At 40.1% G+C, this 23,340-nt stretch overlaps 1 protein-coding gene across 2 annotated transcripts in view; it reads left to right on the top strand.

Moving 5' to 3' along the window:
• Positions 1-23,340, top strand: part of ptprn2 (protein tyrosine phosphatase receptor type N2) — a 133,883-nt gene that overhangs the window by 60,846 nt on the left and 49,697 nt on the right. For both annotated transcript variants that reach the window (XM_038729639.1, XM_038729630.1), the window contains one exon: positions 20,623-20,687. In XM_038729639.1, coding sequence (XP_038585567.1) covers positions 20,623-20,687 — 65 coding nt within the window. The remainder of the gene's footprint in view (positions 1-20,622; positions 20,688-23,340) is intronic.

Genomic DNA, 23,340 nt, shown 5'->3' with positions numbered 1-23,340 from the left:
ATATATATATATATATATATACATATTTATTTATTTATTTATTTATTTTCCTAAAGGATTACAGCTGTCTGCAAACATAGTGTAGCACATTTTCAATAAAGGATACACAGTGAGCTGTCTGTTTCTTTACTCCATTATTCTGAAACATATTTATTCCACTATTATTTGATATTATGCATAATTTAATCAGATTTTCGATGAAGCATATAGTACACCAAGTCAGAGTTTTATTCCTTATTGGCAGCTATTGGCATTGACTTGATCGTTGACCCAATAGAGCCACCCGGTGAGTGTCTCCAGATGGGGGAGACTTGAAATCCACCCTGTCCCCTCATTTTCATTCACCTCTCTTCCTCTTGTCTCTTTCTTCCATCCTCCTCATCCAAGTGCCTCTCTATAATTCATGTCCAGGTGCATCACCAGCTTTCTTTGGCACGGGGCTTGAAAGGAAAAAAAAAACAAAAAACAGATGTTCAATTTTCACTTCCTTTGTGCATCTCTCTATATGTGTTTGTGTGCTTGTGGACCACTTGTGCCCCCTTTTACCTGTAATGCAGATTGTGGTGTCCCTGTAGTTCAGCATAAGCAGTAATTAAGGGAAGTTACAGCCACAACTAACCGCTGGCTCCTTCTTCATGTGGATTTAGATGTTACGGTGTCCATATGGTCCGAAAGATGTGCTTGTTGCTGCCTGTTGAGTTTGTACACCACCTTAAACAGGAAACAGCGTGTAAGTAAAGAAACATTTATCCATAACTGACTGAAAAATAGTGGATAAGTCCAATTCAGTTTTTTTCTCTCTTGATGTTTCTAACAAGCTGATTTTTCAGCCATCATGAGAAGCTCGAGGAGCATGAATGCCAAGATGTGCCCACAGCACAGCTGTATTTACATGCAGCTCTTGTCATACAAAACGCATGAACCCTTCATGACTCCAAAGCTGTTGGAGAGACTGAACTCTGCAGGTGGATAGTTATATTTCAAAGGGACATGTACAGTCTAATGCACAGCTGTGGCCCGGAGAGATCCTGGACTGAAATGTATAAAGTATTTGACTGCTGTCGTTACCTTCTCCTCAGAGGAGACATGCTGTATTTTTGTCCATGGTAAATGTTTTTTTCTTTGGTTCTGGTTAAGTTTAGCTTGATTTTCTTGGTACCACTTTATTTTAACCCCCTTAATTAATATTAAGTGGGTATTTACTGTATAAGCAGTATACTGTATACATGATTCCAACAAGGGCTGAACAACAAAAAAATATTTTTTAAATCAAAATCCTACAGTCCACTCGCAATCTGTCCAAACTGATAGAAAAGACACTTTGTTCTCACATAAAGCATTAGTAGCACAGACACCTGCATGCAGTGAGTTTATTAAACAGAAAAGAGTTTCATTTTGCTGTTTGGCCAAATCGTGAATTAGCTGGAGCTGAGGTACATTTGGAGGTGTTACATCAGCCATTTAAATGCTCATGGTCGCTGAGTACAATTTGCTTGTCGAAACATAACTTATGTAATTTTAATTGCAGCTCTTATGATTTTAAAATTGAGCACATTTAAATCAAGATTTTATCGAGCGTCTGTTAACTGTTCATACTGGGGTTTTAAATGCTTCACAGGAGGAGTTAATATGTTCTATAAATATGTATCATCTGTATGTATTATCTATTAACGCATGGCCTTCTATCCTCTTACAATTGACCCTTCGAATAGCCATGCCCTGAATGCGCAGCTGGACAATCACGGCCAGGACTCACTTTAACTGAGGTCCAAAACTTTCATGGCTGCGCTCCATTGGCTTGTATTCAAAAGGGGTCGTTTTCTAGCTTTTTTTTCAAGATATGGTCAAACACTGTTCCTGGGGCACTTGTAATAATTACAATCACTATCCAGAGAAGTACAATTTCTTCCCTTTCCAAAACCTAAAACAAATTGATAAAAATTGTAGCATGTCTAATTTTAATACATTTATGAGAATTAATACCCAATTATGAATTTTAATATTCAGAAAATATCAATCCATAAAAAGCTCTCTTTTCGAAAAAGAAGGGGCACCACCGGAGTTGTTGTTAACCTAGAGTCTCCAGACATCTAGGTAGCTTTTAATAATTATACAATTATTCACCAGTGATCAGTTAGTTAATAATCGCTCAATTATCTTAAATCAATCAGTCAGTCGCATATCTATAGGGTCAGTTCTCTTGGCAGGGACTAGAAATAGGCAACACACACAATTCCTTGGTTACAGTGAATTTATTAACTAACTAAGGTGATATAAAAAGGTGGTTAAATACATCAGGGAAAATAAGCAATGGCTAAACAAAGAGAATGAAGGTTCGATTGTGGGAAGCATTTGACTCATACGGCAGAGGAGACTAATGAAAGTAAGCTATGAGTTTAGGAGTTAAAAAGACAATATTAACACTATGGGACCTCCGTGACCACAGAATGTTTTGTTTGGTCTTACTGCTTGTCGGCGGCCTGCTTTGGCCTGTTGCACGGGTCCCACGCTAGCTGCCCGATCCTGGCTTTTGCTAGGGATTCTCCGGGATTCTCCGTGTCGGATTGAAGAAAAACCCTCAAGGGTTGGCCGTCCTCCGTCTGGCAACTCGGCTGTTCTTCAGGTGTCCTTGGTTGCCGCTGGTGAGACCACGTGGCTTGGTCTGACCTTGGTGAAGTTGGCTCGACAAAAAAAGCTTAAAAGGGAACTTGGTCGTTCCTGAATTAGACTAGTGTAACTTAACGGACTGATAACTTTAACAAAACAAAAGAAAAAAAGAACACAAGTACAGTTGCTGGAACTGAGGGACAAATCGATGTCGCGGCACTTCGCGTGTGTAGCTTCAAGTGAAACAAAGACTTCGTTGCGCTGGTCGAATCCTTAGGGCGTTGCTGGGAAAGGCACGCGTCCAGCGTGCCGAAGCATCCAGAGCGGAGAGCGGAAGAGAAGAGAGAAGGGGGAGAACGACGTTGTGTGTCGCTCTTTTGTGGTCTGGAGTGGTTCCCCCAGGGGGCAGTCCTTCGTTCCCGCAGGGAGCGTTTCCGGTTTCCCGAGGGACTGCCTTTCTAAACTTTTAATGTCTATAAAAGAAAAGAAAATCTATTTGCGCGTATTATAATCAAATATTTTCCACAATCAAATCCTCACTGGTCAAACAGTTGTACCATTCTAAGTTAAGCATTTGGTAACAGGAAAACAATTGCCAAATTATTGGTCATGATAAATAATGAGTGACATTTATACATTAACGGCATTTCCGACGATGGTATGTAATACTTATTTCATCCACTTGGGGGAGCTCAGGTTACATGAGGAAAGCTTAGATTAATCCAAAACAATCTTTCCTTAGGAACTGGGGAATTTAGTTATTTAGACTTAAATTCAAGCTGGCAAGAGTATAGTATGACATTTATTTATCATAGGAAGGAATTGTGTGAGAAAGTATTGTGAACAAGCATTGGTTACACATAAGATGTGGCACACATGTAAGGATTGTCCTTAATCTTGCTGAAAATAAAAACACTGCAAAAGTAACTTATTTAGATTCTTTTCAGCAATAATATCAACACAGATAGCAACAATATGGTAACATAACTACTCAAATAGAGGCAAATGTAATCAAGTAACTAAAAGATTATTTAATTAAACAGTTAATGCTTTGAGTTTTTGGAGACTGCAGTCTTTGTTTACATAAAGTTCAGGGCTGTCCGTGGTGCTCTGGATTTTGTCACATCCAGGCGTGACGGAGTATCCCTTTGAGGTAATGAAACACAGAGCAAGATCAGTTGCCACGGTTACATGTGTGGGGGGGCAGTTTAGGGTTTCCTGCCCTCCTCTAAAGGGGAGTTCTGATAGGCTGTTCAGGGAAATGCTAATCGCTGGTTAATGTCCCTTTTGTCAGTTTAACAGTCAGGCACCGCGTTATCAGGCTTCGGAATCAAAGGTGCCAGTTTTACGATCAGGCTGCTCAGGAATAGCACTTAGAGAAAGCAACCTTTCCACCCCCATTCTGTTGGGGTCTCTTCAGCCGTCTGTTGAAAACTGATCTCAACCCCTCCTCCTTCTCTCAGGGAGAGGGGAATAGTTTTGAGTAGTTCAAATTTATTTAATATAAAATGCACAAATCCACACTGTATTCACTGCAAAATGTAGATTGTGGATTGTTCCTAATGTAATGTTAGTTAGCTAATGATACCTAACTTAGCTTACTGCTGAATGTAAGGTTATGTAGCCCTTCTGTTTTTGCATTTTAATGATTGTAATAGTGAATAGAGACATACCCAGCTTTACAGGCACAGTGTTAATCCTTAATATTGTTGTCCTTTGTCTCAATCGTCAGGTGATGCGGTCGTTCACTTTTACTGTTACTCTTCAGTTTGACAACCTGAATACATCCTTCAAATGTATAATGCAAACCTTTTTGCCTCTTTTCTAAGATGGCTTTTTTCATTTTTCTAATTAGACAAACTTCCCCCAGGGACTGCTGTTATATACAGTGGCAGCGCCGTGATAAATCCGACAGGTCCAACAGTTTGGCTTAGCGAAGGGTCAAACGCAGTATATTGTGTTACAAACAAAAATTGTTCAAATGCTGCTTATAAATGCCAAATAGCATAAGTTCAAAATAAAGTGTTATAATCATCTTGTTCACAACAACACTGCATGTAATTTTACTAATCTTAGCTAAGTTGTGGGTAGGCAAACTGTCGTTACAATTGCTGGTGCAAAGCTAACATGAAGCTAACATGCAGAGAGGACGCGAAGTTAGTGAAAGATCATGGTTATCATGGTGAAACTCCTAAAACACTTGGTTAAGATTAAGCCTTGCTACATAAAGGGCACAGTACTTCCTTGCATTGGCACCAAACGTTGAACCAAAGTGTCCAATATGGATGTAAATCCTACAGAAATAATTATTGCTTCATGTGATCTTGTACAGGATTTTCCACCATGTTCTCACAGCTCATACTGTTTCTCTCGTTGTGCAAATGAGTAAAAGGAGTAGAGAGATGAGGGAACATGCCTAGAGCAACTCACAGCAGTTTTAAAAGGATATTATTGGCAGCAGCTGCAATGTAAGTTTCACACCTCTTCGCCGTGTTTACATTTTGAGACAACTTTCACAGTGCATCTGTGTGAAGTGACAAGTTCAAAGTTCTTCATTAATCCAGTGCTGATTAACAGGTCCTGTTTCCTTTTCAGGGCCACAGTTATTTGCTTTTGGCAGTAACATGCCTCATTATGTCTGATTTTTACATCTTAGTTTTACATTGTGAGCATTAGATGGATTCACCTCATTATAATTTCAAATTTCAAGAAACAGTGAATGTTAATTTCTTTAATATTAAAATGGTTCCTGTTGGGCACATTTGCTTCTTTCCCACAATAGGACCCTGGCTGTACGGTCTATATCCTAATGTTCATACTTTACATGTATGTATATGCTTGTGCTCGTGTGTGTGTGAGAAACGAGTACCGCAGGGATGCATTTTAAAATAGGTCGTCGCTAATCCCCCTTAAAAATGAACATTTCCCTGCCGTGCACCCATCTGAAAGAGAAACAAAGTATAGAAGAAAGAAAAGACAATGAATTATGGATACGTTTTAAGAGGGATATTGCTCCCTGGCCTCCTCGCTGTTTTTCATTTCTTTCCTCCTCCCCTCCCTCCACCCTGTCTCTCTCTTTTTCTCTGTGTCTTCTGCCTCCTCTTAAATCGATACGCGCTGACTGTCATGGGTCAGTGGCCTGTATGCATCAGGCTGGACGGCAACAGAGGAGTGCTGTGTCTACCAGGTCTCTCTGTGGAGGTGATAACTCGTTCCTATCTCAAACCTCCCTTTAAGGGACACCCCCTTTCAATTTAACTTCAATATCCACCTTAGATTGACTTGGGATGACACAAAGGAAAGGGATGTATATGTATGAGATGATATATATGATGCCTAAATACATGCAGCTATATCTTTGCATAGATCGAAAGGATGAAAAGTACGGTTAGTTTGCTGTCCATGGACAGTGAATCAGATGTCTGCGTGTTGTTTATATGCACTGATAATGCTGATCCAATAGATCTTTGTACTAGCGTCCATGTTGATTCCACATTCCGACTTAAGAGGACATGAACACACCCGGAAGTTGGAAGAATGACTTCACAACTCGGGAAACGAGACTATCCGAAGAGCATGTGAATGCACCGTGAGCTGATGGTTGCAATTCTCAACCCTCGCCACGAGATGTCACTAAATCTGAATCTTTAATGAATGAATTTCACTGGGGTTTAGTCCATGGACTGACTTCTAGTGGAAAAATACTACAGAGTGGATGTGCTTGTTGAGAACAGAGCTTTTTTTTTTTTACATAACCTGTAACTGTACAAAATGTCAAATAAAATGCTTCTTGGTCCTGAAAGTAATGTTTGGTTACTACTGTTAGGTACTAAGCTAGATAACTGAACATGCAAACGTTTGCTGCTTATATTAGAGCAGACAAACACAATGTTCAAACTATTCCTTACACTTTTGCTCTCGTGTTTTTGGTTTCGTAGAGGATTAAAAAGAGCATCCACCATCCAAACTCTTTATACACTCAGTATTGCTCCATGCACACTGCTTCAACATGCAGAAAAAAAACTCTGTGTAAAACCAGAAACCAAGCAGCTGTAAGTGGCATGTTATCTTTACAATATGAACAATTCTATTCTTATTTCAAATCACTCTGTAGTTTATGTGTATCACAGCAGTGTGTGTGTCTAGCCACAGGCTTCCTCACACTCCAAGTCCAATTACCTGTGTTAAGGCCACATCTGAGACGGGGGATTACAGCATATTATTCCAGCACAAACAACAGTCTCTGCCCACCAACCTGCAGGCAGCCAGACACAGGCAACCGAGGAAGGTGTGAGAGGTGTTACATTAGCACCTGGATGTGCGAACAGCAAGCTAGTGACCTTTTACCAGTGACTGATACACTACCTGCAAAACTTATTCGCCTCCTGTAGCTTCCTCCTCTGTCCTCAACTCTTCTCGATATGTTCCCGCCCCTGCCTCTCACTTTTTTTTGCCCTTCTTTTCTTGTCTTTCTTTGTCTGGTGTTCTGTTTTTTTTGCTGTGTCTTAAATAGAGCTTTTATTTCATCCTCCATTTTTCCCCCTGCTCTATCTATTGAAGCACTCTCCACAGAAGCGTAGCCTGTCTCAATTTATCTCTCATTTTTTGACAGTTGATACTTTTACCAGAGGATGTTAGTCAAGATGTCCCCTCTTTCTCTTGACTTGTTGTCACCACTTGAAATTTTCTTTTGAAAATGACTGTGATTCAAAATACTCTATTAAACCTCCTCAAGGCGCCTCCTGTTCCTCAGAAAGGGCCTGAAAATACATCCCCCACACAGACACACCTTTACTAAGAGTGATCTGCCACAATTCTCTAGCCATCATTTCATAGCCTTCATTTTTATTTGTTTTATTATTGCATTTTTGTCTTGTCTTTTTCCTTGTAACATGTAGCAGCCAGCATGCCTGTACAAATCGTTGCGCCTGAACATCCGTGAGGCACATAACTTCCTTCAAGTCACCTGCCAGGGACTCTAATTAGACTGATAAGCAGTGCAACTGGAATCAGCTCTTCCTGGTAATCAGCCCCACGGAGCCCAGACAGACGGCTAAATGAGGAGGAGATGAGCCATGCAGCCCAACAGGTGTCCTTAAAAAGACAGGGAGGTGTGCTTATGCAGTCTTGTCTTTACCCTTTCTAACTACTTAAGAGTTCCGTCTCAGCCGTGTTTGGAACATATAGAGAGGTTCTGCGGTTATTTGGGAAGTTAAAACTGGAAAAAAAAAAAGCGTCTCTGGCGTATAGATTTAATCATCATGCTGTGATTCTGAATCGCTGCCTCACTCTTAAAAGGAATTATTTGAGAAACTCTGCAGTAAGATGATTGATTCAGAGTGGGGGGACTTATACAATGGCAAACACACTAGTCAAACTATGTATTTTGATTTTTGAATTGCATCCCCTCCTGAATACATCTCTTTCTTTTCACTTTGCAGTCGCAGCTGCTCTGCTTTAGACATATAATAATGATTATCACATTTTGTCTTGAAGCAAAGTAGTAATAAAAAAAGAGCCCAGTGACACATCAGGCAAGCTGAATACAAAATGATATCAGAACTAATAAAATCTCCGAAGGGAAATGTCATATTTGTCATTTTGACACCTGCGTGAGACTGTTGTGTTACACTTTCATTTTACACCCACCACTCCCAGCTGTACACAGGAAAGCAACACGGCGAGATTAACTCTGCGATCTGAGGAGCAGCCAGGATGCTTCACAGAGACAGAGAGAGGAAGGCAGATAGGACGGAGCTCTAGGTTACTTTATCCACTCTCTCAGGAAAGATGTCCACTGCGCTAACATCTGTAGACGTGCTTAAAGGGATTGACTTAAAGGTCTCTGACAGCAAATATGTTCGCTGTGACATTAACCACCTCTAGCTGAGAGCATCTTGAATATCTCAGTGAAAAAGATCCTCAGAAATTATTCTAAACGCTCAGATGATGCATTAGCTAAAAGTGGGAGGCTGAAGTTGTTTAAAAAAGGGACAAAACAGAAGCGTTGTAATCTTGTTATACTGGTGTTTTGATGAATGTATACTCTGTCAGGACACTATTAGCACCTAGAATTAGGATCCATTTTGGATTGTTGGTTTGGATTGTGTCAGAAAATGGTGGCATCCTTTACTGATTCATGTTGTCGTATCTATCAAATTAGAGTGGAGTCCTTTATCTTGCAACACCCCACTGAAAAAAACTAAGCAAAAATAGTGATTTGGAATTAATCTGTAATTAGTGAAATGGAGCTAAAACAATTAGTTTGTTAATTGATGAGTCTGTTGCTGATTTAATCAGCTACTATTTTCGATTTGATATCTATTAATAATTTAAGTCATGTTTTTTTGTCTTATGTGATAGTAAACTGAGTATCGTTAGGTTTTGGACTGGTATTTGGACAAAACGAGTAATTTGAAGACGTCAATTTGGTGTTTGTGGTGGCATCTATCTCTGTTTTCTGACATTTTATAGACAACATGATGAATTGATGCGTGGAGAAAATAATTTGGCAGATTAACTGACAAGGAAAATGATTGTTAGTTGCAGCCCTAATTACATACATTAACAGATTAATGACCGTTGTGGCAGATTGTATGTAAATGTAGTTTTTTACTAATTCATGATGACATGATGTTTCATTGGACTACTGATATTAAAAACGTTTTTTTGTCACACGGGTCACAGTAGAGACACTGACAGGAAATGGTAAGGCAGCAAGAGCGAGGAATGTTGTTCATCAAAGGCTGGAATCCAACTGGGGAAGTTGCTTTGTAGGCCATTTTCAGACTTTTCTTCAGATAACACCACACAGTCAACAGTTCCAACTAAACTAACAAGGAGTCACTAATTATTCCTCAAGAAATAGAGACATTAAGGCCTCACAAACAAAGAAAATTTGATCCTCGCCCAGAAATCAGATTTAATTTGGTTTAAAAAAGGTACCCATAATGTATTAATCGGAAATATCTCTCTGTTGTTGTGTGTTTGAGTACATAGATTAAAGACTGTTATAGAATGTTTTATATTGATTACAAGGCTACTACACTTTCTGCACATTATATCTGAAACAACTTAAGTAGTTTTTATATTATTCATGGTAAGTGCTTATTCTTGTTCGCCTACACATTGTGCATTACTTGTGGATTGTTCAGATTATTTTGTAGGACATAAATGCACTTTATTTTGCAGATCCCGTAGATTCCCAATACTTTTCTTAAAGGGAACCAATATATAAGGGTTTAAAAGGGAATTTTAGGTGGTGGCGTGATATAAATGTAGGTTTGTGTTTGACAACTGAAAGTGTCTGTTAAGCAGATGTGAAGAAGCTGCCTATCACAGACTTTGGTTAAACAGCTGGAGATCATCGTATGGTGGATTTGGTATGAAAGTGTCAGAGTGGTAATTGTCTTCTGCCACAAACACAAATCTGTGACCAAAAGTATGCTTGGGTAAACATTACACATTGTTATATGATAGATCCTGTTTTCAGATCAAATCCACTTGGTGACTGTCAGAGCCCAACCCCTCTACTCTCTCTGCCTCTCCCTCATATTCCTGACTTGAGTGATGGCGTTTGTGATTCCTAATGACAGTCGGAACAAATCTACGGTAATGAGGTCACATTGGGTTCTTTTTTCCCCCTCTTCTCCTTTCTCTGGAATCACCCTTCACGGCAGGTCCGTACAACCAACATGTTCCTAAGACTCAGACTGGCTCCTGTATATGAGCTCCAGTGAACCAGCGTGAAACAGATCAATTCCTTCCTCGGGAAGACCTCCCTGCAGCCAAAATGGACGCTCTGTCATTCTGGGCATGTGTGTTTTTTCCCAATATCCAAGACTTATTATCTCTCGGCTCACCGGAGCTCATATCCTGGCCTCGTGTTAATGCTGCCTGCTATGTTTCAAAACTCTGCCCTTATGACAGCTTTAGCACATTTATTGATTTATTTAGGTTTTCTACTGTGTGTGTTTGCGTACTTCTTAGCAGTCTCATCTATGATATTGCATTTATCTGCAACGTAAAAGGTATGTGTGCATGCTTGCATGAGCACTCACATCCTTGTAATGATGTGTGTTTCTCCTGGCTTGAGCAGGATGTCTGCACCAACACATCATTACGATTCGTTCGAGCCATTAGCTTGTGGAGAGCGAATTGTGGATGAAAAGCACAATCGTGTGTGTGTGTGTGTGTGTGTCTATGAATATGTACATTATGTGTACTTGTGGGTGTGCAGTGTGCCCTCGTGTGCGTCAGCGTGCATACTCAGTATGTGTGTGCTCAGTGATGTGGTTAGTAATGTGGAGACCTGCAGGAGACGGTCCGTGGAGAGAGCCTGCAGGATAATTGCTGCCACAGTGACAGGTAGGGCTGCCTCTGTCTGAGTTCCCTCAGTGGGGAAGCAGTGGAAGTGTGTGTGTGTGTGTGTGTGTGCGCGTGTTTTTTGTGCAGCTCTGTGTGTCAGCTTTGCCATCCCTTCCTCCAATAAGCTTTTCCCCAGTAGGCTTCCTTCAGACAGTGGCAGACTTCCAGATGTTTTCATCTTGTATCACATACACATCCAGGGAAAGAAATGAGGCATCTTTTGCAGGGAGCAACAATCTTAAATCTTTTGGATATAAGTTTTACCCGAGGAAAGACCTCTGAGTAATGTTTTTCATCTAGCTTCATGTATCATGAAGTATCACACGTGGAGTACATTTCAGTTACAAAGTGCTGTGTACTGTAGAGGACCTTTCACTTGTTAAAGTTTCCCTGAAGACTGCAGTTAATCTATTTTTTTATGCAGCGCCGTTCTGACAGCCAGCTTGCGTTATTGGAAAAGGTCATCCAAAGACCCAGCAGCATGGCTCTGCACCATGCTGGACCTTCTGATGACCGTGATTGTTTCAGATGTGAATTGTTTACCTCATTACTCCCTGTAATCTTCAAACCTATCCGTTCTTTTGGAGTGATTGTCAGATGTGATTCACGTTGCATATGCCACACATCTGCAGATTGACTATCTCTGTAAAGGAGCGTAAACGATGTAAACGTGTCCCTGTGAGAATGCAGATCGACATCCATGGGGCTCCTCTCCCACATCTGGAGGTGTCTGCCATCCAAGTCATTTGCCGGTGCTGCCTGTGTTCCCTCGATCTCCTGCAGTCCGTGAAGAATTGGTGTCAGCACCTATCAAAGGCAAAATGCCTATTCTACACAGAGTGTCAGAGCAGCCACAATCTATTAATCAACCAGGCGCCAAAGAAACAGATATTATGAGTGTGTGTGTGTGTGTGTGGAAACAGATATTATGTGTGTGTGTGTGTGTGTGTGTGTGTGTGTGTGTCCACAGGCCCTTTTGCATGTGCACGGGTGCAGCAAAGTCTATTCCAGGTATATTATTCAGCCATCTTTGCTCTCTAATAAGAGAGGATGCAATTATAAATGTGTCATGTGGGTTCTGTTTTAAAGAGGATGGGGCCTGTAATGTGTTTGATACCAAAGGCTGCGGCAGGGTCTGCAGCGGACACAAGGCGCATGCTGATTGCACAACTACAGCAATTACCAGAGCTGAAACCAGGCAGCAGACTTCATCTCCTATCCTCTTTTTCTACCACGTTGTCTTTTAATATCGTCTATAACGTGTCAACCAGAAAACAGATTTTGACATCTTTAAAGGGAACATGTTGCTTTTGTGAAATGCAATGTGTTTGCAGGGGAGTTCGGCTTTTCAGTTAGAAATAGCGACGGTTTGTGGTGTGTTGATTTAGGCTGAATAACAGCAGTTGGTTTGTTTTGGAGCACTGTTGGCTTATCCACAGGAAACGATCGATCAGGGTGAATAAACAGTGAGACAGCCAGGACCACCTGCTGTTAACAGCATGCTCCTACCATGTGACAGACATGGTGGTATGTGATTGGCACTGCTGATTGGGCATTAGAGCCTAATGATGTCATGGCTATCATCATGTTGGGTATACTGAGAGAAGATTGTTTTCTATTCAGCTGAATTATTTGGCTTTATGCAACTTCATATTTACTATTAAAGGATTAAGTTTAATTGTTGTATTCAATTATGTCTAATTATATCAGATTTCTAGATCATCATTGTTATGAGCAACCAGTAGTTAAGAATGAGTAGGTGGAGAGCCATACTGCTGTTGCAAGATATATTAATCACTGCTAAAATGATTACGCAATGTATAGGAAATTGATGAACACAATTTTTTTTAAATTAAAAGTCATTTATTAAATAAAAAATTCCAGACATTCGCGGTTCCAGCTTTTTAATGTGCAAATGCTACTTTTCTTTTTCTTTAGTCTCCAACTAACACTTATTTTCATTGTCAATTCATTAATCGATTCATTGTTTGGTTTATAAAGTGACAGTCACAATTTCCCCAAACCCAACCTGACATGTTGAAATTGCTTGTTTTATCCGAACACCAGTCCAAACCCAAAAGTTATTGAGTTGTTGAGTATTGTAGAAGACAAAGAAAACCAACATATATTCACATCTGAGAAGCTGGAACTAGTGATTTTGGGGGGATTTTGTTTTTGTAAAGAAATTACTTAAACTAATAATCAGTTATCAAAGTAAACAAATATATTTTGTGTTGATCAGTTAATCAATTGATCAGCCAATCTTTCCAGCTCTCAAATGAATACACAATTTCCGTGTGTTGGTCTGACAAAACAAGTAATTTGAATAATGGGCTCAAGGAAGTGTTGCTGTCTTTTTTGTATTTTATAAATAAATACACTGAACAATTAGTCAAGTGATCAATCAAATAGAAAAATATGTATAATAAGATTACAACAATGGAAATAGACATTAGTTGCTGATGTTCCCAACTTCTTTGATTAAGTTATTTAGCTTTGACATTTTGATGTTAATTATGAGATGTTAGCACATAGTGATGTCATTGGTTGGAGGCATTGTTTTTGCAATATGTTATTTCTCCTGTGGCTCAGCTCCGCCTTGTCCCTCCGTTTCATTTGTACTTTTTCTCAGAGGTGCAGGTCCTTTTGATTTGGTGTCTTGATTTTATATAAGCCAAGGAGCAGAATAACACTTGATACGCATGAACAAGAAGCGACAGAGGAGAATCTGTAGGATTTTCCAAGCGGCAGCGTAGTGCTCAGGTAGTTGTATATATTAAGTTATGATAGATAGATATTTATCCTTACCATTAAAAAAATCCCATGTGAAAGTCATTTTGAATTAGTGTGTGTTGCCTGTAGAATATCCTTCCTGAATTTGCTAGAAGTAGTGGAAGTGAAAAAAAGTAGACGATGAACAAATAAGCCTTATAAAAGTGACAACAATATCTGTGAGCTGATTTACATTTTGATAAGCATTAGTGTGCAGAAGCCAGATGTAAAGGGGTCACATACATGTTATATATCATACATGTAATGAATACTCTGCAGCTCAGAAGTCAGCGCTGGCGTTCTTCGTACTCCGAGCTATGAAGGAATATTGTTGTTTTTGTTTCCTGCCCAGGATTTTGACTGAAAAATGGGTTGCCGTGCATCTTATCTGTCAGGGGGATCAGGTGCATCTCCCTCTCTTTTCCTCTCCCTTTCTCTCCCCCCCTCCTCCTCCTCTCTCCACTCTGATAGGTAGAGACAGTCATCATACGTGCAAGGGGAAAGTGATGGGCGGAATGGCAGCTTTAATATCGGAGCGATTGCCTGCTGATAAGGCTAACGGCTGTGGAGAGGCGTGAGCGTCAGCCCTCCTCCGCAATAAACACTTTCATTTTGTTTGGCTGGAGTGACGGATGGAGAGATGGAAGTGGTGAATAGACGACCTGAGCAACAGAGGATAGATGGAATGGATGGGGATGTTATTCAATATTAACAGATCAATCAGAAGGTGGCAAAATATGCATTTTGTCAACTATATACCTTGTTTGGCCAAAGAGGCAACATTACGATCATGTGGCAGCACTGCAGTCGGTGATTTGTCTCCTGATGCTGAATTTATATTGCTTCCAACAATAACAACCCTGTCGTATATCAGAAAAATGAATATATATATTCATGACTTTAAGCTCTGATGACTTCATGATAATCATTTCTGAATTGCTATTAGAATCTATGATGAGAGGCACACAATTGCTTCAGTTTGCAGCATATGGCGGAGAAAAGCAACATTTTAATCAAATTATATCTCGATACAAGATAATTTGTGTTGAGCGCATATGCTACAGTGAAATTTAAAGGTCACACAAAATCAAGCATAAATGTGTGCTTGTGTGTTTTTTTAAAATGTATTTTCATTCATTAGCGTTCTTGTCAAAGATGTTTTGAATCATTCTTTAGATTGGTAATTGAAATGGCCTTTTCCTCTTCTTCAACAAGTCCTTGATGAGTTTTTAGAAGTATTCTTCTGTTCTTCCAGTTCACCAGGCTGAAATGTCTGATGCTTAAGAGAGACATGGTGATTGTGTTTTAAATCAAAGCACATTCCTCAGTGTACTTCTAATATTTGATAACACAAGTGTAATTTTAAAAACGAAAAATGCCTTTGGTAGCAGGCACAGTTCCAACTTAAATAATTATATTTTTAGGTGTTTTATGTGTCTGTAATAAATTGATTATTTATTGAGCAGCATTGCATGTGGATTGGCCTACTTTAAACATCTAATTTAAAGTTTTAATTGAAATCCTTAACATTTCATTTGAAGATACCCAGGGTTCTGGTGACAACAGGAAGTACGGTTGATTACAGTAAACGCTCCTTGTGCATAAATATGGAAGAGCTGCTGATGTGTCTCTTTACAGTGCAGCCAAGCAAAACTCAAGTTGTTTCAATAAAGAAGTCAGTGGATAATAATTACAACCGTGATCTCATGCTGTACAAAGTTCAAATTGTTTTCCACCCAACAGCAGGCCATTGTAAACCTTCCTGAGGAGTTGGAGGTGTACAGCCCGTCGCTGTGAAACTAGGAACAATCGTATCAAGGCGAGACACGGCAGGCAAAAACATCGTTTCATCATGCACTGGTCAATTTTGAGATTTTGGGCTACTTTGCTTCCTTAACATGTCTTATTAGGGCTAGTTGGGGAAAAGTTTGCATTTAGTAGTTTATTTTACTACAGTTTGTCTCTGCACAACACTCATCTTTACAGGCTGTTTTCTTAAAATTAGTTTTCCTCATACTCTGAGCCTAAAATCTCCACTTCAGTAACACTGAGCACCAGACACCAAACTTTCCAGTTGTATTCCTGACTATATTCTGAAGGTTTTTACAGAGGAGTTTGTTCATATATCATTCATAGCCTAAATTTTAGAACATTTTATTCACAAAAACAGGTCAATTTGTTTTTATGCCCGTCGACAGTATTTTTTATTTATGAAATAATAAAAAGAGATATCCAAAAACTTTGAACCTGACTTGATTCAGCGTTCAGATTTCAGTTCTTGAAATAGAAGCAAATTAGCGCATATTTCATTATATACTGCCTAATTTGCATATTTAAACATAATATTTCAGAAAACCTGTAATACAAAAAATATTGTCTTAATGTAAGTAATCAGCTAGGAGAGTTTCATGGTGATATCTTATTAGTTTAATTTTTTAACCCTATTCACCTGCAGTGTCTCTCCTTAACAACCAAAGCTTTCACATTGAGATTTGAGGCACATAAGACACATGAATATCCACTGTCAGTGTGCTAGATGATGCTGGTGATAGTTAGGCCCTACTGCTGACAGCTAGCTTGAGTAGGAGCCTGCTGGAATACAGTCATACAGTACATATAGCATCCGTAAACATGACTGACCCACACTAGCTTACATTAAACAGTTGGCTATTAACAGGCTGGCTATTTAGACAACACTTATTGCAATGTCAAAACTGTGTTGGGTCACTGACGCACTTTGACGGGGGAGACTAAAGGGGCATGATGGCTGACTGATTATCTATCCAGGTATTAAGAATGGTCAGGTTCAGGCAAGATCGCAATATAATTATTAGAGATGTCTATAAAACAAAAGTTTGTTTAATATGAAATGCATACACACTTAATCCAAACTAATCCAATAATCCAAACTAATCCAAACACATGTCTTGACACACATCTATAGAATCTTTAGTGTCTGTAAGAGATGTATTGATTGTATTGAATAGTCCCAGGTCACTATCTGTGTGAAATATCTCAATGACTACTGAATGAATTGCTATAAAATTTGGTACAGACTCCTTCCGGATGGATTGCAATAACTGTGGTGCCTTTTCATCTAGCGCCATCATCAGATCATAATTTCAGTTTGTCCAGTACAAAACTAATGTCTCATTTGACACACATCTATAGAATCTTTAGTGTCTGTAAGAGATGTATTGATTGTATTGAATAGTCCCAGGTCACTATTTCTACTTTATATTGTCCAATAAAACTTGCTTGTGTATGTGATTTCAATTGAAAGCACATGAAAATGGAGCACATTTTAACCCACATGAAAAAGCCTTTTTTACTGTGCTTTTTTTCGCCTGCCGAACATCAGATGATACGGCTCAATATGACACGGAAACCAAAAAAGATCAAATGAACAGCAGGGATCAGATCTCGATATTAGAGATCAGACTAGATAGACTCAGACAATGCCTATTAAAATGGCTGGAGGAGCCTCTCTGAAATGAGACCTGACATCTCTTTTCCACAGTCTGTCAGGAGTATTTGGTGGCTAATTTGAAGCTTACAAAATCGGTGTGTGTGTCTGTGAGAGAAAGAGAGTGAGCTCCAGTGGGAGGTTAATACAAGGGGTGACCAAAAAGAGATGCTGTAGGCTGTTATCTGTACAGTCAGTGACAGAACAAGCAATCCATTGGCTGGATTCTCTCCTCAGCCCAGATCCATCCGGTTACCGGCTAATGAGCTCGGCAAGTACATTGTATTTACATTTAAAGTGGCTGTTGTGCGACCGTCCTTTCTCTCATGTTGATTGGAGAGTCCTCAGCTTTGATTCACAAGTAAATACTGACCTTCAGGCTTCTTTGGTTTCGCCATAAGATGGTTAATGTCAGCTTGTCACTCAAAAACCCCGAGCTGCAGCTGCTGTGACGTGTATGTGTGTCGATTCCCGACTAATCTTTCGTAGTTTGACTCACGGTGTTTTGCGACACCAGAGGGGTCCTCATTAGGACCAAAACGTTGTGTGACCTTTTAGCAGCTTCGCCTCCCTCTACCACCTACGACCTTACGCAGCTGGGCCCAATTACCTCGCTCATTACCCCCCTCCTAGAAAGCACCAGGACCATGCAGGTAGCTATCTATGGAGAGGCAATATGTCTGCTGTGACTAAATACAGGATGAAATGAAAGTGAGTGTAGACATTCCAGTGGAAGACTTTTCTCCTCTCACTAATGGCAGTGGATTTTCTTTTTTCCTCCTCTTGTCTACTTCTTTTTATGTACTGCTCTAAATTAGAGACTTTGAATGTATATGTGACCTTTCTAGGGCTCGCCGCCTCCCTTTTGCTTCTTCAGAAAAACCCTGGCTGACACCTAAAATGTCCTTTGCTGCCGTGTTGATGAGATGACGAGATGATCAATGTTTGCAGGATCCTTAATAACCAGAAAGAGAAAAGGGGAGAGAAGCAGAGCGAGGGAGATGGATGATTATCCTAAAAGTAGCGTGCTTAATTAGATGGAATGCTGCATACATTGTGGACTGAGTGGAATCATTGGGATAGATTAAAATACTAATTAAACAGGCCCTTGCCGAATTTGGAGTGTGAGGTGGGGTTCAGCTCTTCAGGGTCATTTGCATAGCCTTCATCTGGGGAAATGGGATTTAAAGGACCTGCACTCTTTCTCTTTCTCTCTTTAACTCTCACTTTTTTCCTTTCCCCCATTACCAATCACATTCACATGCTAACAAACTCAATTAAAATTATGCTCCATTTTTCCGTTTCACGATAATTTGGCATAATCTATTAAGGCCCCTTTGATTTTGTTTTTCAATATAAATGTCTCCATCAAAGTGAGGAAGGGACGTTAAGCACAAGAGGGGGAAAAAAGTCGGCGAAATGTGTGATCTTGAACGATGGATATTTAACGTTGCCTCACTTTGGTTTGATTTGCATGATAATATCTTTCATGAACAAAGCTTTGGAAATAGCATGCCATATTTGATTAGATCAATAGATCTCAGGATCAAACTTGGGTGGTGTATTAATTACTGCAAGAACAAAGGCAGGAGCTCAACTTATTGTGTGCTGTGAATCTACAAGCACTTCATCAGCTTCCTGGTAATCTTCAGTATGTCTGACTCAACGTGTGTGAGGATAACAGTCCTTTTTACTGGTAAACTTTTGTGTATATTTTATATTTTTAACCATAGTGGCAGCACGGCGGTGTCGGTCACTCCACCACTTTGGTCCAGAAATATCTCAACAACTAATCAATGGATTGTTGTGAAATTTTGTACAGACATTTATTGTTTCCCAGGGGATGCTGCCCAATGATTTTGATGATCTCCTTACCTTTCCTCAAGCGACATCGTGAGATTCTGTGTGAAATATCTCAACGACTACTGAATGAATTGCTATAAAATTTGGGACAGATTCCCTCCGGATAGATTGCTATAACTGTGGTGCCTTTTCATCTAGCGCCATCATCAGATCATAATTTCAGTTTGTCCAGTACAAAACTAATGACATTCAGCCTCAGCTGTACTTTGTGTAGTGCCAATTAGCAAATGTTAGCATGCTAACACGGTAAACTAAGAGAGTTATCAAGGTGAACATTATACCCACTAAAGCTTAATTTAGACAACACAAGGCAGGTACAGAAATGTGGGAACTGCAGGAACTATTATTGGTCAGCAGGGACATTGTAAAAAGGCTTAGTTATTGTCTCCTCTTCAGTAACACACATCTAGCAAGGCCCAAGCCACCTCCGCTGCAAGCCTTCTGCTCATTGCAACCCCTGCTCGCTATCACAGTGAAAGAAACAAAGTCCCATATTCAGTCACAAAACAAGATGATCAATCCCGCCATCGTGCATATCACAAGTTAAATGAAACAACATAGACACAATTACTGTGGGGAAGATAATTCAAGTGTGATACGACTTAATCAGGTAGGGTACCTCTGTCTAGTTTTGCAGGGGTAATATCAATGAGAACAATAAATCAATCTTAGTCCCATTAAGCCCTTGTGGAAACCATAAATCCAGTGTAAACATCAGCATGTAAACATAGATAGATAGAGCGCCACCATATTGAGTTTTTGCAACCAGCGGCACCGGATGTGACCATATTTGGACGAGACGGTGGAGCTAACGGCCGTGTGTGGAGCTAGCTAGCTTGCTTAACTAAGTGTGTCTGTAATTCACATTAACTGTCATTTTAACAGGGCTGACAACTTTATCTAGCGAACAACATGCTTAAAACTAAATGTACTCACCAGAGAAAGTGAACAGCCAACTCCTAATACGCTTTTTCAGTGGCGCTAGTTAAATTTACACAGTGCCGTGGGTATGAGTCACTCTAGCCTGATTGACAGGCCGCCATGGTAACGACTTGTCAATCATAGATAACGCCGCCCTGAAGCATACTCTGCTTTATGGTCTATTTTCCTCTAAATGGGACCATAATATACAAAATGAACATCATGTTGTATTGAAGAAGACTTGAAACTAGCGATTGAGACTATAAACTCATTAGGAAAGTGTTTACGGAGGTAATAAATCAGGTGTGAAGTAGGGTCGTTTTACTGTTATTTCTAATGGAACTGGACTTATTTTTGCAACCAGAAGAGTCGCCCCTTGCTGGCCATTCAATAGATTGCAGGTTTAACCTGCTTGGTCTTACCCTGAAGATTGTTTTGCTTCTCCTCTTGAAAAAGATTTTCTGTGTGTATGTGTGGGCTGGGCCTTTTCTATGACCAGTTTGACATCTGACTCATGCTGTTACATACATTGCATCATTCTCAGTTCCAGTGACCACTTGTTCTGCCTCAGGAACAGAAAAATCTGCTCATACTCAACACCTCCTCTGCTTTTGTCTCCCGTGCAGTCCAACAGAAGCAGCAGCTGGAGAAGGAGACAGGCCTGAAGATAGTGGAGGCTGGAGTTAGTGATGTAAGTCATACTCACTAAAAATACCCGTTGTTCAGTGTGTAAGAAGAAAAAAAGAGTGAGTGGGTGTGCTTGTGATTGTGTGTCTTCTGTGTTTGAGCTCATGGGACAGGAATAACTCTGTGATTCCTACTTGTCTTGGCATTCGTATCACACCTGCAGCTTCAGTTGTGCAGCCAAACACTAATCTGCAGCAGCAATGAATTCCAAACACACATCCTTTTAAGTGTGATGCTTTGATTACCGCCCCCCGTATTCATTTCCTTTAGGTCTCTGAGAGCTGTTGTCACCATAGCAAAGAAAACACAACAAGACAAAAGCCTGATGCATTTTGTGAAACTTAAAGTAAGTGTTGATCATCGCTGCAGAGCAACAATAACCAGATTATCTTGAGTGCTGTCACTTTGTCGGGAGCCACGATGCTCCTGTGACATATTCATTGGAAAAAATTAAGAGGAGAGCAGGAGGACACTCAGGATGATCCAGATGAAAGGAGAGTAAATGTGTATTCATTCAACACTGATAAATATTCATATGTATCAGCGGTAAGGATCTAATCAAGCACCCATTGATGCATCATAGCCCTCCATGCTTGCCTGGTAAATGAGTTTCTCTATGGAAATGAGACAGACAGCCTTAGACCCCTGAGCTGCCCTGATCATGAGGCATGCTGGGAGCTAAATGGATGTGGCCTGTGCATCGCAGGACAGTTGCCAATGGCAACAACCGTCACACACTGTATAGACAAGATCATTTTCCCGTGTAAGTCCCTTCTATGCCGTCTCCCTTTTGGTGTCACTGCCTTTCTTCGCCCATCTGCCTCCCACTTATATCTTTTTTAGCACCACATTTTCTCTCATCTTATTCCATATTGTGTCTTTATCACGTTTTTCTCAATTATCTCTGATTCACATTTTTTTCTTCTTTCTTCACTGTGACTTTTGTCCTGTTCTTTGTCTGCCTCTCCTCGCCTCCTTTTCATTCTTTTATTCCCACTCAGACTGATTCCTGCGCTTAGCCAGCACTGGTACAGGGCTGTGTTTGTCATATTGGGCCTATTTGTAGATAATTAGCTGCAATAATAGCCTCTCTGCAGGAGCCAGGGTGAGGGAGGGATGGATGGGAAGAGGGAGGGAGGAAAGGAAAAATCTGTCTTCCACCTCATGGGGAGAAAATCTGCGCCAGACTGTGTTTGTAGAAATGCATGTTAAGGAAGCATGGCATTTACTGTACTACAAATAAAGACCTGGCAAAGTATAAATGCTGAAAACCCACTCAGAGGGCGTTTTATTAGCAACAGCTCTAATGTGGATGTGTTGATCTCACCAGTTTGTATCCAAGAAGTGGAGAGTTGAGGGTAAGTTGGGCAAAATAGTAGCTTTTGACAGGAGAGCCTGTGGAGTGGGCTCTTCAAATACATTAGTTTAAAAGGTGTTAAACCAAAAGCCTGCTTTCAGTAAATGTACAGTAATTTGACCACAGTTATGAGTGAATGCCTGCTAGAGGTTGCAGAATGGGTCTCCTGTAGCCTGCTTCTTAGTGGCAAAAATAGAAATATTCTGGGTAAAATTGGCTCAGTGAATTTATAAGAGGTATAGAGTGGGAAATTAAGCTAAGCACATGCTTTTCACAGACAAACCATCAACAATGTGGTTGGCATCATTAAGTCTTATCGCTGACAACCCGTTCTGACAATCCCTTTTTATTTAAGAGGTGACAAATGACAAAACAGCTTAGGAAGATGTCCAGATAGAGCGAACGTCAATAGCAGTAGATGCGGACCAGGATAAGCAAATGTCAAATTAGGGGGAAGGAGACATCAATCAATAGGCTGAGCAATATCTACTCCATTATAGATCACAGGGAAGTCTGTGTGGGGCATAAGAAATGTATTTTCTGAGAATTTTTTTTTTCTTAACAGCTGTTTCCCAAGTGGGACCTCCACTCTTGTGGAAACCTGAAAGGCAAATGGAGGTCCTCTTACAGCAATCTGTGAGACCTGTAAATGTGTGTGAAAAACTGTGAGGAGGGAAAAGAAATGAAGTGAGAAGAAGTTTATGGGTGATGTGCCCTCTTCACAGCTTTTGCAGCTGCTGGCTCCTCTGTCTGTATTCATACTGCATGAAACCATACATATAAATACATATATCCATGCTATTATCAGACACTTAGTGCTCTAAGTGTGGAAATAAGCCCTGGCAGATGATACCACACCTAAAAGACGCAGTGCTCAGTGACTGTGCATCCCTCGCACCATAGACACAGCCATAGACACAGCATGGCTGGTCTATGGCTGGTTAATCCCAAAAACTATTTTCTGAGGTTAAATATGTCTCTGCTAATATTGCCCTAATCAAGGTCTTAATGACTGAAACCTTGATCTGCTAATAAAGATTCACACTGATATGAGTGTGCAGAAGCTTTCCTCTGGATTAAAAATTAAGTATTAAAAAAATAGAATGTGTGACAGTTTTGACAGCTGAGATGACAAAACTCCACCAAGACAGAAGCTGAGAGAATACTGCCTCATGTAGCACAGGCTTCAAATCAACATTTTCTTTCAGAGTGTAAAATATATCTGAGTTTATTTTTTTATTAAATTAAACATTTTAAATAGTGCATCTGTAAAGAACCCACGCTAATGTTTTCCCAGATC

Source organism: Micropterus salmoides, unplaced genomic scaffold, assembly GCF_014851395.1.
Source record: "Micropterus salmoides isolate LMB-PRFRI ecotype aquatic unplaced genomic scaffold, ASM1485139v1 Ms_hic_scaffold_1, whole genome shotgun sequence".
In the NCBI taxonomy this organism is placed as follows: domain Eukaryota; kingdom Metazoa; phylum Chordata; class Actinopteri; order Centrarchiformes; family Centrarchidae; genus Micropterus; species Micropterus salmoides.
The sequence above is the reverse complement of the archived record's forward strand: the minus strand, read 5'-3'. Positions and strand labels throughout refer to the sequence as shown.